Source organism: Trichosurus vulpecula, chromosome 7, assembly GCF_011100635.1.
Source record: "Trichosurus vulpecula isolate mTriVul1 chromosome 7, mTriVul1.pri, whole genome shotgun sequence".
Classification (NCBI taxonomy): Eukaryota; Metazoa; Chordata; class Mammalia; order Diprotodontia; family Phalangeridae; genus Trichosurus; species Trichosurus vulpecula.
In genome coordinates, this window is record NC_050579.1 from 113,371,499 (window position 1) to 113,387,006 (window position 15,508).

Below are 15,508 nucleotides of genomic sequence, written 5' to 3' on the forward strand. Positions count from 1 at the left end.
TGGCCCACGGACCGCATGTGCGATTTATGCGGCCCGCCTACAAGCATAGAAATTTACATAAATGCTTTGGTAAACGAAGCCGAGTTACTGCAGAGCTCTCACTAAAATGGCAAATCAAAGTATATTGTCTATTGTTTCAATAAAAACCTAAGGTTGGACAGCCCTGCCCTAGAACGTAGCACTGTGTCTTTTACCCGTACATGACTGTTACCTAAGTGTTTACTGAAATGAAATTTTAGCAAAATTAGAAGAATTAGCAAAAGGGACATTACAATATACTAACATGGCTAAACTGGCATTTTCTCCAAAGTACTCACAAATTCTAAGGGGGAGAATTTACCTTTATTTTAGAAAGTTTTCCTTTTTTCTATAGCCACTTACTCACCCTTCCCATACACACCAACACGTTACATAAAGGACCTTTAAAGGAGGACTAATAATTTAGAAACAAAATTATACATGGCTCTTGTTAGCTCAGTAGAGTTTAGTTTATTTTTTAAATTCAACATTATGTTCTCAGAAGTCATGAGGTCCATACAACAACTTTCTTTGTTCCATATAATAATTCATTCTGTGAAGGTTATTGTTAAAATCTAAAATCATTAATTGTACAAAAAATAAAATCATTAACTGCCCAAAAAATTAATTACCTTTATTATTGGATATGTCCACATAAAATACAAACATCCCAATACTGAATGACCTTTCCATTGGCATAATGTCGTGATGAGACATATAGAAAATATTTTTAAAATATGGAACTATCAAATTTCATAGCATAACAAAAATATCCCCAAAGAGGCTATATAAAAATCATGACATTTGCCAGATATTATAATGAGCTTCAATTTTTAAAGCAAAATTGTGTGGCTGTTTAACTTCTATTCACAGGAGACATATTCACGATCTGGTATTAGCTAGAGTTCTCTTGGAGAAAAAAAATGCCCTCATCAACTAAACCAATGAGTTTTTCCCAATACTTCTGTAAGAACAAAGCAGCGTAAGGTCATTAGCTAACTTGACTTTGACCAACCTGAAGCTAAGCTTTATCTCCATCTACATTAATTACCAATGTTTCAGAAGTACACATTCATACAAAAGTCATTCACCATAATGATAGCTGTATTTAGGTTCTATTTTTTAGCTTTAAACCACAATAAGTAATATCCCCACTGATGCCAAGAATTAGGATGAAAGGATCATAGATTTAGAGCTATAAGGGAGCTCAGATTTCATCTAATCCAGAGGTTCTTAATCTGGGGTCCACAAACTTTTTTTATAAACATAATGTGATAATTGTGTTACAACATAATTGATTTCCTTTGGAATCCTATCTATTATATTTTATTCATTTAAAGGCATCCTGATAATGTCTTCACCAGATTGCCAAAGCAATCTAGACCAGTGGCTTCAAACACAATTAGGAACAGGAGCCACTACAATACATAAGGATACCTGCAGGCCACATATTGACTTAAGAAACCACATATTAACATTATCAATGTTCTATTGTACTTTCATTTTGTTAAATATTTCCACATTTTAATTTGGTTCAGCTCATCAGGAGTGCTGTGGGCCAAATAGGGCAGGCAGGCCACATGTTTAACATCTCATCTAAACCAATCCTCCACATTTTACAGTTGAAAAAAGTGAAGCCCATAGAGGTAAAGTGACTTTTCTAAGGTCACACTGGTAGTAAGTAGCAATAGGGGATCCGAACTCAGATCCTCTAATTCCACCTCCAGCACCCTTTCCAGTTCACTGTGTTGCAGTGCATCAAAAATAATAGTAGTGAGGACACTGTGGAGAATGAAGCTCACAGTAAAAGTTTCTCTGGTTCCCTACACTGAAAAGCAGTTAAAGTTAAGAAGTAAAGGAAAGCAGGGGGCCATCAAGATATCACCATGCCCTGTGACTCCCTCCACACTAAACTTCCAGCAGACTTGTGGAATGCTAGCCACATAGTAGAAACATAGGCAGGCTTCTTAAGGGGGTGGGGAGAGAGAGAGAGAGAGAGAGAGAAATAGAGACAAAGAAACAGAGACAGAGAAAGAGGCACAGACAGAGTTAGAGACAGAGACAAAGAGGGGGAGATGTATATAGTGTCATTTTCACCAAAGCTCAAAAGGACAAATTGAAAAATAAAATTTCCTATAAAATTTTTGTGTTCAATTATTCAGTCATGTCCAACTCTTCATGACTCCATGGCCCATATTCTCCACGGGGTTTTCTTAGCAAAGATAACTGCAGCAGTTTGCCATTTCCTTCTCTAGTAAGTTAAGGCAAACAGAAGTTAAGTGATTTACCCAGAGTCACAGAGCTAGTGGCCACATTTGAACTCAATTCTTTCTAACTCTAGGCCCAGCACTTTATCCACTGAACCATCTAGCCACTTCCTAGACAAATAGAGGATAAATGACTTGCCTAAGGTCAAAAAGTTAGAAAGCATCTGAGGCCAGATTTGAATTCAGGTTTTCCAGACTCTAGGTCCAGTGCTCTATCCAATGAGCCACATACCTGCCCCTTCCTGTAAAATCAGGGAAGCTCAATTTAGAAGATAAAATTGATATTTTTTTTATATTTAGATGACATTATACATTACTCAGGGGGCTGTCCTATCCCGCTTCTTGAGCTAGAAGGAGCAATGGACTCGATTTCAACAGTCCTGATTTTTTCATTCCAGCTATGACAAACATCAGCTGCGTTACCATGAGGATGTCATAACTTCTCTGAACATCAATTTCCTTTCATTTATAAAATGAGGTAAACAAAACATGCACAGCTCTCCAGGGATGTTGTAAGGAAAATACTTTGTAAATGTGTAAAGCACTGTATAACTATGAGTTATTATTACAACCAGATCACATCTGGGGACAATTAGTTCTAGGTGCCACATTGTAAGGAGGGCCCTGGCTACTTAAGAGTATAACCAGAGGAAGAACAACAGGATTTTGAAGGGATGAGTGACTATGCCATGTGAGGATCAGTTTAAGAACCTTGGAATATTTAGTCCAGAAAAGAGAAAACTCAGCAGGCACTTGAAAGCTGTGAAAAAAATGAAGAGCTGTTATATGGAAGGTGTTCTGGCTGCCTCAGCAAAAAATCAGAAGAAGGAATAGGTGGCAATTGCAGAGGGGCAGATAACAAACTTGAAATGAAAAACTCCTTAAAAAATGAGAGCAGTGTAGGTTTCCTTTACTGTTGAGCCTCCAAAAATAAGCCACCTAATTTTCAGAACTGTTAGAAAATTCTGAAGATCCCTCAAACTCTGAAATTTTGTGACTCTTATTATCATACTATAACACAATACCTTGAAATATCTGAGTATTACCCTATTCATGTAAATGTCTTGTCACTATCAAGTTAGCCTTTCTGGTTACAATTCAAATCAATTTGAACATTTATTTAACACTTACCACATACAAGGCATTGTGAGGTAATAGGAAACAAAAAGAAAAAAGCTCAGAGTTTATTTTACAGTAGAGCGATATAAAATATACAAAGTAACATCAGGAGCCCCATTTTAGGGCCATCACTGACCTGAGATTCTACCTTGGTTATTTTGACATCTGCCCATTATGCTGTCTAGAGTACCTAACAACTCCTTTCACCTTTTAAACTCTAGCCCTAGAACCAATCGGGTCTTGAATTCTAGGCATGAGAGCAAATTCAAATGGCCAACTATATCTGGCCAGCCCCAATGGCCACCTTTCATATTCTACCTGAGACATCTTCTTGCCCTCTGACCTGGAGGAGCATATCTGCCACCCATCCCCAAATCACTGTCATATCAATACTGCCATTTCTATTATAAAACATGTCAATCAACTCCTCCGTGGTTCCACCCCTCTCTCCATTACTTTCTTTCCAAACCAAAACCCACTACGAAATGCATTATCTTTCCCATTAAAATGTGAGCTCATCAAGGGAAAGTACTTGTTTGCTTTGGTATTTGTATCCTTATCACAATGCTTTGCACATAGGAATACTTTCTTCAAAAGTGGGTATGATTTGACTGCATACTAAAATTCAATCGTACCCATTCACTAAGCTTTCCCATCTAAATATACAAGATAAAAAAAAGTCATCCTTTAGGCACATTGGAAATATTAAAGTCTACCATAGAAAAACCAAGATTGGAAAAGTAAGAAAATGAGATACTAACATGAGGGAAAATATATGGCCTGAGTCTTTAGGTCCCTATAATTTTATTATGCCCTTTGGAAAACCACAAGAATCATGTGACAAAAAAATTGACATCAGATATTCTGACTGAAATGAGGATGATAATTTTAATTGAAGAGAGTTACAGGAGGTAGGAATAATGTATCTGGTACCAAAATCTGGTAAGAAGACTTAAAAAATATTCTCATAGTCATTAAATAAATGATCCATTATCACATAATGCAGGGAAGTTGGGCTTTTCCCCATCCTCTCTCTCCCACAAAACTAGACTAGGAAGAATACAGACCAGATGATCTGTCTTCAAAGACTGTTAAAAAACGAAAAAAGATTGTTGTTGTTCAGTCATTCAGTAGACTAACTCTTGACGAACCTGTATGGGGTTTTCATGGCAGAAATAATGGAGTAGTTTGTCATTTACTTCTCCAGCTCATTTTAAAGACGAGGAAATTGAGACAAACAGGGTTCAGTGATTTCCCCAGGGTCACATAGCCAGGGAGTGTCTGAAGCCAGATTTGAATTCAAGTCCTTCTGACTCTAGGCCCAGCCCTCTATCCTCTGAGCCATCTAGCTGACACAAAAAGGGAGAAACTTACAGAGTTGGAAGTGCCACATGAATACTATGTTGACTTTATTATACCAATACTTTTTTTATAATAATAAAGACAGACTCACTTATACTATGCTGGTGGAGCGCTGAATCAGCCCAAATATTCTGGAAAACAATTTGGAATTACACTGCAAAAAGTGACTGAAGAGCAGCCCAAGATGGCCAACTTCAAGGATTGGGTGTTGGATGAGGAGAAACTATGGACAGCTACCAAGTTCATCACTCATGCTCCCCCAGAAGATTTAATGAAGGGTTTAATAATGTCTGGTTACTACTTAACAATGAAAATGTTCTTAAGGAAGGGGCAGCTCATGCATTCATCCAATACGATATGGATCAGTTCACTCCAATAAAGATAGAGGGATATGATGATCAGGTCTTAATTATAGAACATGGTGACCTGTGTAGTGGCAGATTTTTAGATCTAAGAAATAAAGTTTCCTTTGAGTTTGATCACCTACGGAAAGGACATAGATGGAGCTCTGAAGTCATGGAGGGAATCCTGTGACAGTCCATTAAGGGTCTCCATGAAAGATCATTATTCCAATGGCTTCAGGACTGTTTATACAAAAATTATAGATGGGCAGAAGACTATTATTGCCTGGATTGAGAGCCACCAATTTCAGCCTAAAAATTTCTGGAATCATGGTTGGAGATCAGAGTGGAAGTTTACCATCACACCATCTAAGGCTCAGGTGGTTGGGGTGCTAAAGATTCAGGTCCATTATTATGAAGATGGCAATGTTCAGTTGGTTGGTTGGAAAGGAACAAAAAAAAGATTCAAAGTGTGGTCTTATAAGTAGGTGGTTTATAAACAAGTGTATATTTTGCTAGGGCTTTCGCTAACAGGTTTTCTAGCCTCTTAGAAAACTAATGAACCAATAGCATTGTCTTGATAGGTTTTTTTGTGTGGTCCTTGTCATGTAACTTCCTATTGTGATGGCATCTACTTGCAGGATTTTTTTTTTAAATTCAGTTATTTTTAACACTGAAAAAAGAAAGAAAAAGAACTATGTCTTGGAATTTATGAAGCAGATAGAAAATTTCATAGCCATGAACACCCTCTCACAAAGAGGCAGGAAATGTTTTCAATATTTTCCTACCCTTACCTTTAATAGCACTTCTGGTACACCAGTGGTTTTTACTGATCAACTAATAGCTAAAGATGTTATGCTGCAAAATAAATCTACAGACATTTTTTCTCTTCCAACTACTGATTGCCACTTAATGGCATCTTGGTAGCTGGAGATTTTTAAATACTTGGAATGGAGTTTTTAAGGTCTCTTTGATGAAAAAAAAAAAGGGTTTTCTGGAAATTTCATGAGGACCAGCTTCTCTGGAGAAAATATAGTGGGGGTTTGTATTGTTTACTTTTTAATCCAAAGATGTGAACCACATTCTCTCCAAGTGAACTTGTTTGCTTTCTTCCTTTTCTAAAAACTCCCTTCCCCTTAGTAATATGGTTGTCATAGGCATCTGCATCTTTAGAATATAGTTACCCCATTCATATACACACATATATATATACATATAATATATACATATACATTATATTCGAGAACTACTGACACAGTCTGGATGTAGAAGAATAAATATTAAAACTTGAAAAATGCAGATACCTAAGGAATAGTAGGTATATTGTGCTTTAATGCTTTGTGGCAGGTTACTAGAGTTTGTACTGTAAGTGTAGGAAACAAACAAGTGCATTAATAACACACACACACACACACACACACACACACACACACAAGATTTGCACCAAAGTGAGAATAACTTCTACACAGTGCATTTCTATTGTAACTGGTTTCTTAATGTACTAAAAGGGAATGCTGGCAATTCACTCTAAATGGTTTGTCAAACTTCTCTGACGTTCTTTTTCAGTCCTGTATGCCAAGAACTCCACTTGGACTGTGATGCAGCAGCCCTTCCTGGAGGGTGAGTGAAAGTATGTGTTCCATAGCTCTCAAAACACAACAGATACCACGGATTTGCTATAACTAGTATTAAAACTATGTATGGTGAATTCATTCTACATTGTTTATATTCTGGTGACCAGGCATTAAAATGAGGTCATTTTTTTTAAACCTAGTGCTGCCTTCCTATATCCAAATACACACTAAAGGGCATGTTTGTGCTTAAAATGGCATTGTTTTTGTTCAAGAACATGGTTAAGTAAGAATGTTTTCAAAGTGTACTGTTACTTAGGTAAATAACTTTTCCAAAGTAAAGTATATTTGTATTATATGCCATTCATAATATCTATTCATATTACAAAATCCTCTGTAACTACGGGTAGAAATACAATAGTTTTGTTCTCTTAAAAAAAAGTAACAGAAATGTCCACATACTTTGATCCCCTTGAATCCCCTTGGCAAGAATATAGCTATGCTAGACATGTACTCAACAGAAAAAGTTCCTTTATATTACCAAAATGTTCACTGCAGTACTTTCTATGTGGCAACAAAAAAAAGTAGATGTCCACCAACTGGGAAATGACTAAAAAAAAAAGTGGCATGTGAGTATAAGAGACTACTGTGCCATAAGAAGTACCAAGTATAAAGACTCTGGAAAAGCATGGAATACAAACTGAGGCAAGGTGAGCTTAGAACCAAGCAACCAATATGCACAACAACAATGTCAAGGGGAAAGAACAACAGAAAAATTTTAAATCAACATGGTATAAATTTAATGACAAGTTAGGCCACAGAGATGAGCTAAGAAAATGCACCTCCCTCCCTTCTCTTTTAGAAGTGAAGGACTATCGACATGAAACATAGCACATACTGTCAAACTTGGCTGATGTCTAGGTTGGTGTCCACCCACTCTACTGGTCTGCATCAAGGAGGAGGGGAAGTGCTTGAAAGAGTGCTCAGAGCTAGGCAAGTCAAGCAGAATTCCCCCTAGGCGATTAGGAAGCAACAAAAGCTACAAAGGCAGTGAAGTGATCAAGCAAGCAGGTTTATTCAAAACATAGCAGCCATCACAAACATGTTGCTCGGACTGGAAAAGGGATACCTCCAGGATGAGTCACCTTCAGATAAAAGTGGTGCGACAGCTTTAACCATACAGGGAACTTATATAGCTAGCACACAGTAAGTGCTTAATAAATGTTTTATCTTTAAGATGAAATGGAACTTTTAGTCTTTTCATTAAGGTAACCTGTTTCTGTCTATTCAGTTACCATAAATCAGGAGCAGAGATTATTTTAAATGTAAATATTTAAATGTGAATACATCTTGCTGAATGTCAATATACCTCACTAAATGTGAACACCTTATTGCCCCAAACCACTGCAAACCAATGTGAACATGAGCCTGATTTTCAGTTACTAATGAAAGAAAATCAAGGAAAAAGTGACTTTATGGGCTTCTTACAAACATGTTTCATCTTCAAGGATTTATCAGTAGAAAGTTATATTTATGTTTAAATTTTTTTGAACGTATAACCTCAAGAGACAGTAGATGCCAAAAAGACAAAAAAAAAAACTTCTAGACTTAAATGTGTGTGTGTGTGTGTGTGTGTGTGTGTGTGTGTGTGTAGACATGCATACACGTATAGGTGTGTGTACCTCTTTTCATAGTCATGTTGTCAAGATTGTAACACCACCAAAGCCATCTAAGGAATAAAAGCAAATTTAACAGACCTCACCTTTTCCCATTTGCTCCAAAAGATTTTGCCCACTGTGGTTTAATTCATTTAATTTGGAACTTTTTTCAGCTTGCTCTTTTTCTAGGACCTGAAAATGCAATCACAGGAAAAGAATAGTACGTACAGTCTTTTCAAAATGATTCTAATGACTATTAGAATTTACAATGTAAAAACAAATGACGTGCATACATACTTTAAAACACTTACTACAAATTGCCTTATTTATCCATCCTTATGAGGTAAAAATACCATGTGGTGTTGTTATTTCTACTTCACAGATAAGGAAACTTAGGATAAGAAAGGTTCTCTGGCTCAGGGTCATTTAGCTATTAAGTCTAAAGAGATATACGAAACAAGATCTTCCTGACTCCAGGTACAATGCTTTATTAACTATAACATTCTATCCTTCAAACGTTCCTATGTATAATTCCTTCCAAATTTATGCATTCAGTTATTATCTCTATGTGGAAGAGTCCTAGATCTCTTTGGTCACCCTTTTGTCTCTCTCCTGAGATGCAATCAAGGAACAACAGGTGCCGTTAGATACTTCCAAGGCATCTTAAACTCAACATTGAGGAAGCTGAACTCATTATTTTCCCCACAAAACCCTTCCTAGTGAGGGCATCACTATCCTCCCTCATCACTCAGCCTCACAAGTCTGGAATCATTTTCAACCCCCATGTTGGCTTCCCCCTTCAGGCTCTGAGCTCCTTATGAGTTGACAACTTCTATCTTGCTTTGTATCTCCAATGCTTAGAATGCTGTCTGGTACATAGTAGGAACTTAAACGCACTGACTGATAGAATGTGACAAGTGATATCTGATGAAAGAACCATGGGGCTGAAAATGCAACATTGTTGAAGCCAACAGAAGAAATCAGCCTCAAGAAGAGTTAACTGACAAGAAGGCCGTGACTGCCAGTTCCTGACTGGCTGAAAAAAGATGGCAGTTCCAGCTATTGCCCTCTAGCGCCACCTAGAGCTTGACAGTATAAGCCCCTTCAGAGGACCAACTGTCCTCTCCAGCCTCCTCTGGTTTGTGAGGGTTAAAAAGAAAAAAAAGCTTTTGCAGCAGCTTTGCTAATGCTGAGCTTGTATAGTACAAAGAAGAATCCTCACGACTGAAGAAATGACAACTTTTGGGTTTTTTTCTCTTTGCTCAGTGGTGTTTGCCATGAGCTCTCTTTGAGGCAGTTGGCCAATTCTCAGTGGTTTAAACAGAACTGATAACTCAAATTAAGAGATGAACACTTTTCCAATGATCTTTTAAGGGCGACTGAAAGCTAAAGGCCCTCTCAAGGGTACGTTGGTTGGAAAATAGCAAGCAAAAAAAGCAATTAGAAAAGATCAGGCTTCCTGTGGTACAGATATTCCTTAATGGACCAATGATCAATGACTGCAGTCCTGAATTAAGAATTACCCAAAGCACTGGAGTTTTCTTCCTTCATACACTTGCAGGTCAAAATCCTCTTAAGTGTGTACCTCACTCTCCCCCAGGTCAACTCATGTTTATGTGTGCATTGTAAATCCATGTGATAACATACCCATACCTATGTTGATATTACTTTCACCTAATTTGCAAATAAATGGTTATGTTCAGTTCTAAAAATGTAATGTAAAAAATGTAAGATAAAAAGTAGAGTTATGTTTAGTGTCTGGTTTGAATAAACCAGAAAGACCTCAATGAGGGATCATGAGTTAAATTGTTGAGTAGGGAAACTATATATGCCCTCAACAGGATTATCCTTGGGACTCAAGAGAATTTTAGTGTAACCCTGTGGTCCTTCTCTGGGAACCTAGATCCACCAGTGTGAGAGCAGGATAGAGAGAATAAACCAACCCAGAGACAAAGTATGTTTCAACATGCCTAGGGGAGGGGTATGAAACACCATAGTGTAAGTACACACTCTAACCAGGTTTCTATATGTAACCTTCAATGAGTTAACAACCTACCAGGGCCAAACTTTCCTCATCTTTAAATTTAGGGATTGAACTAAATGATCTCTGAGTTCTACTATACAGTTGGACACTAACGCAAAGACTCCTTATTAAAGCTACAAGTTATGAGCTAAAATTTCACATCTTATTACAGCATCTACATTTTATGACCATGAAAATTTCCTTAGTTTTGTGACACCTTCAAAGAAAATTTGAGGCATTGAGAATTCTGTTGTCAGAAAAGAGAATCTGATCTGAAAGCATTTCCTTCATAAATGATGAGTACAAAACTAATCATGGCTTAATCATCTCATAAATTACCTATTTGCCCAGCTCAGATGTTACTATAAAATTAGGGACGAAAAAGAGTCCTATTTCTCCTACCATAGATTTTAAGCCAAATACAACAATATCTAATTTAAGACTTAAATACAACTTTCTAAAACTTCCTCATTAGTCCATTATGCTATGGTAAGCTTTCAGTTCCCATCACCTCCCTGCATGCTGACAGCAGCCACAACAGTACAAAATATTTTATTCACAAGAAACTATTTACTTTACCTCCAGTTTCTTCTTCATGTCCAAGGTGTCTCTCATCTTCTTATATTCTTTGATATCTATGGTGTGAATGGCACTGTTGGATTTTGAAATCCAGTTCAACAGTTCAGCACTTACAGCATCAAACCTAGTTTGAAAAGTTCAGGTGTCATTAGATTTCTTCCATTCTTTACTCCCTTCAGGAACATGAAGGCATTGAAAATATAAATTTTCCTGTGCTGTGGGACATCTCCCCAACATCTACAGAGAAAATAAACTCATACAATGCCCAATTAATCAAAATGACTTAGCATTTTAATATTAGTCAAGCCTGTTACAAATTATTTTTATGTGTGCTAACTACACAGAATCACACAAATTAACTCTAAAAATTTCCAAAAAGTCACAGTATGTGAACGCAATTATGCCACAGGAAATCATGAATATGAATAATTCAAAGAAATGTAGGGAGATTTCTATGAAGTAATGGAGAACAAATAAAAGAGAAAGAACAATACATATTGTTTAGGATGATTACATGTGAACACTGCCTAATAATTTCCTTTCATGTACCTATGGTATAAAGATAACCACTCCAGAAACCACTGGAGAGGGAGAAGATGTAGCTAAACCAAAAAAAATCACTTATAACCTTTTAAGTCATAAATCTGAAAGGGTAGGTTGTGGAATGAGACAGAAAAACTGGGTGGGCCTAGTGAAATACTAATCATAAGAAATATTTTGAAAGATATGTCTTCTTGTTAAAAAATGCTTTAAATCTGAGGCTCAAAACAGTGATATAACAGTCTTCAAAAACTGCCACAAAGTTACACAAATCTTGTCACTCAACTTTGGCACATGAAGAAAAGAAATTTTCAGTATAGCCTTCAAAATTCCAGGATTCTCACAGAGGTGAGCCAGGACCTCTTTGTTCTAAAAATTCCCAGCAGCATTTTCTCCAAGTAACAGAATTAAATAGCCTTTCATAGATTTAAAGCCAGGAACCATTTCTCTTCCTTGCAGACACATCGTTCCAAAAGGGCCCCATCTCATCAACATTAAATGCTAAATAAACGCTATAGATTGTCTCCTTAATTATAGCACAAAATTTCTCAAGAAAATTACTGGCTCCTTTTTTTAATCAGTGCTACTAGTATCCCTACTCAATTTAACATTACGTAAGTTTTCCCTAGGTTAAAACCTGTTATGTGAAACAAATGCTTCAAAATCTCTACAATTTCATTTTGATTCGGTGAAACACTTGTTAAAACACATACTACATTAAGGGTACAGTACATAGATCTAATAGTGACACATATACAAAATATGGCACATTTGCCCTCAATGAGTTCATACTTCAGCAGACAGAAGAAAAATGAGGTGTGAGAGTTCAGAGGAAGAAGAGAAAATTTGTATGAGGGAGGTATCAGGAAAGGTTTTAAGAAGCAGATGGCATATACAATTTATTTTGAAAGATGAGTAGGATTTTAACAGGCAGAGACTGTAAAGAGAGCATTCCAGAAGAAGGAAGTTATATGAGCAAAAGCAAAGATGTAAAAAAATGCAACATGTATAGAAGACAAGTACTTCAGTTTAGTAGGGAGAGTGAGGGAGAGATATGCGGAATAAAACTGCAATGGTTAGTTAGCTCTTGTATCAGTCAAAAGAAGCTGGATTATATTTGTTGAACAATTAGGAACCATTACATTTTTAGAGCAAGGAGTGAGGTAATCCGGGTTGTGCATTAGGAAAATTATTTTGGAAATTAATGATAAATAGGAAAAATCATAAGTGAAAGACGCTGGAGGCACATAGACCCAGCTACTGACCAAAGTCCACGCAAGAGACAGTAAGGGCCACAACTAGGGTAGTGACCGTGATAGTGGAAATGTGAGGTTCTAGAGATAAAGGACATATTCGGGAGATGATTGAGATTACATGCCTGGCAGACTAGAAAAATCATTCTGCCATGAATAGGAAGAGAGAAGCAAGGAAAGCCATAGATTTGGGGGGAAGTGCAAATAGTCTGGTTTTATATATGTTGAATTTGACGTGATGACACACACCCAAGTGGAGATATCTATGAGGAAGCTGAAAACTGGTTCTGAAATTCAAAAAAGTATAGACTGAAAATAATAACATGAAAGTAATCTACAGAGGAGCAATAGTTGAAGACAAAAGTATAAAGAGAAAAAACAAATAGGCTGAAGTCAAAAAAAAGCTTGAAATTAAAAGAATGAGAGAAGAAGGAAATATAATTGGGGGAAGACAAAGAAGGAAGGGCCCAAGCGGCAGAAAAAGAATGAAGAGAATTCAGTATCAGGTAAGTGAAGAGGGAAGGAAGCATTGGAAAACGGGGCCAAATATTGCAAAGAAAGTAGGAGGTAAAGGAGTGATTTTACCAATTAGGAAGTGACACCTTTGGAAGGACAGTGTCAGCAGAGTAATCGAATCAGGAGCATTATTACAAAGCGTTCTGGAATGAGAGGAAAGGGAAGAAGAGGAGACATGGAAAATAAACTATCCATCCTAGAAGCCTGGCAGAGAAGGGAAGAAGGCAGTGGAATTAAGAGACAGTAGAAATGGAGAGAAGATATAAAAAAGAGGATATTAAAAAGAGAGCATATTTCTGGAGGAAGCAAAAAGGAATGGGATTGATTATAGGTAAAAGGTAGACCAGAACCAGCCTCTTCCTTTGAGACAGAGAGGAAGAGGATAAAATGGGAGAGAAAACTCAAATTATTGAGATAGGAAGGAGAATTTAAGTAGCTCTTGCTGAAGGGCTTCAACCTTGTTTGGAAAATACAGGACAATTATCATATGCTGAGATAAAGTGAAGTATGACAGATGGGACTGTAGTCAGTCAGCCAGTCAGTCAATTTGATATGAACCTTCTATGTCCTAGGCACTAGGTCCATGACAGCTTTATTGCTCAACTAGGATGGACCAGGTAGGAAATGGTCTTAGTCTGGGTAAGGAAAGGAAAGCAGCTCTACTTAAGGATGTTCCTAAGTTAAATGTTCATCATTAAAGAAGTGCCTTCCTTTTATAATAAAAACAGGGAACATTTATATGGTACTTACTTTGTCAGGTACTGTGCAAAGCATTTTAAAAATTCTCTCATTTAATCCTTACAACAACCTTGGGAGTTAAGAACTATTATTATCATCTCCATTTTACAGATGAGGAAATTAGGCAAAAAGAGGTTAAGTGACTTGCCTGGGGTCAGACAGCGGGAAAACGTCTGTAGCAGAATTTGAAATCAGTTCTCCCAGGATGCAGGCCTAGCACTTCATCTACTGTACCACCTAGCTGCCTTCTAATGACGTGTAAAAGAATTTCAATTTATCCAAAGTATAAAAACATATAATGTGCAGGAACATTACTCAGAAAATCAATACACTCATCCTTACTTTTTCTTAGCTTCAAGGTCCACATGGACTTGTCTCTTCTTTGGTGGAGGAGGGGGAGGTAATTCCTGTTTGGATTTCTTAGCAGTGACTTTTTCTCTAATGCCAACAGTTTCCAAAAGAAGTTTCTGAGGAACCTGGGACATCCCTAGCTTTGCTACCGCCTGAGTCACCTGTTTAAAAAAAAAAACAAACCCGAAAGCTTGATGCGACAGTATAACATTATTGAATCTTTTATTGTTTTTAAGTTACTGGTATTTAGACATACATAAACTGCTCAGATTTGATTAAATGATGAGATACAAATATGTTCCTAAATTTTTTTTCTTTTCATACTAGAAAAGTTTTAAAAGTTTGAAACTTTAGAAATACTCAGCCCTACTTTATGGTAAACTAAATGTCAACAGTCAAAAGTCATCACCTTTCAAGTTTATCTTAAAATCCTTTACTTCAAAAAGAGATTATGAAACACATTTTAAACAAAGCATTACCTGATTAGAGTAGTCTTCTAGCCTCTGAACCAAGCTATCCCACCTCTGAGTCAGTTCTTCTGAATCACTATTGATCTTCTTAGAAATCCTGGGATTGTCAAGGAGTTGACTCACATCTTGGCCAATCTCACTTAGTTGGTCTAGGGTCTGACGTTTCATTTCCATATCTTCTTTCAAAATCTAATATTTAAGATGTTAGTTAGATGATTCTGTCCTAATAGGAATTTTTCTTCCTATTCCCCTAATTTAGAGTCATCGACATAAAGACAGTACAATAAACAGTAAATGATATGATAGCACAAGATAAAAAGAAATAAGACTTCTGGTACTAGAGAGATTCTAGGTACATAATTAGCATAGGCTAAAAAAACTAAAACTCCCAGGCCGTCCAAGGCAGTTGCATAAAAGGGATCACTGGCAAAGAGAGTACTCACTGCCAGTCGCCGAACACTGACACTCAGCTCCTTTTGGTCTTTGAAGTTGCTTGTCTGCACTTTATTTAAAGCCTCTTCTTTCTCAGTTAGCCAAGCTTTCAGCAAACACTGTAGATGAAGAGGATAATACCAAGTGGATAATATAATTAGTGAGTAATTCTCAAATCAAAATCACCAGGTGTTTAAAACTATCAAGTCTTATTTCACTAGAAGCCCCTTCTAAAACAAAGAGACTTCAAGCACAAAAGTTTAAGACATA

General features: G+C 36.8%; 1 protein-coding gene and 1 pseudogene across 1 annotated transcript in view; one reads left to right on the plus strand and one right to left on the minus strand.

The window, feature by feature from the left end:
* Nucleotides 1-15,508, minus strand: part of UTRN (utrophin) — a 467,326-nt gene that overhangs the window by 402,391 nt on the left and 49,427 nt on the right. The window contains exons 13-17 of the mRNA XM_036766848.1: nt 15,250-15,357; nt 14,816-14,995; nt 14,328-14,497; nt 10,939-11,062; nt 8,441-8,528 (exon numbers count right to left, since the gene is read on the minus strand). Of these exons, the coding sequence (XP_036622743.1) occupies nt 8,441-8,528; nt 10,939-11,062; nt 14,328-14,497; nt 14,816-14,995; nt 15,250-15,357 (670 nt within the window). The remainder of the gene's footprint in view (nt 1-8,440; nt 8,529-10,938; nt 11,063-14,327; nt 14,498-14,815; nt 14,996-15,249; nt 15,358-15,508) is intronic.
* On the plus strand, nt 4,951-5,595 carry LOC118856413 (annotated as a pseudogene).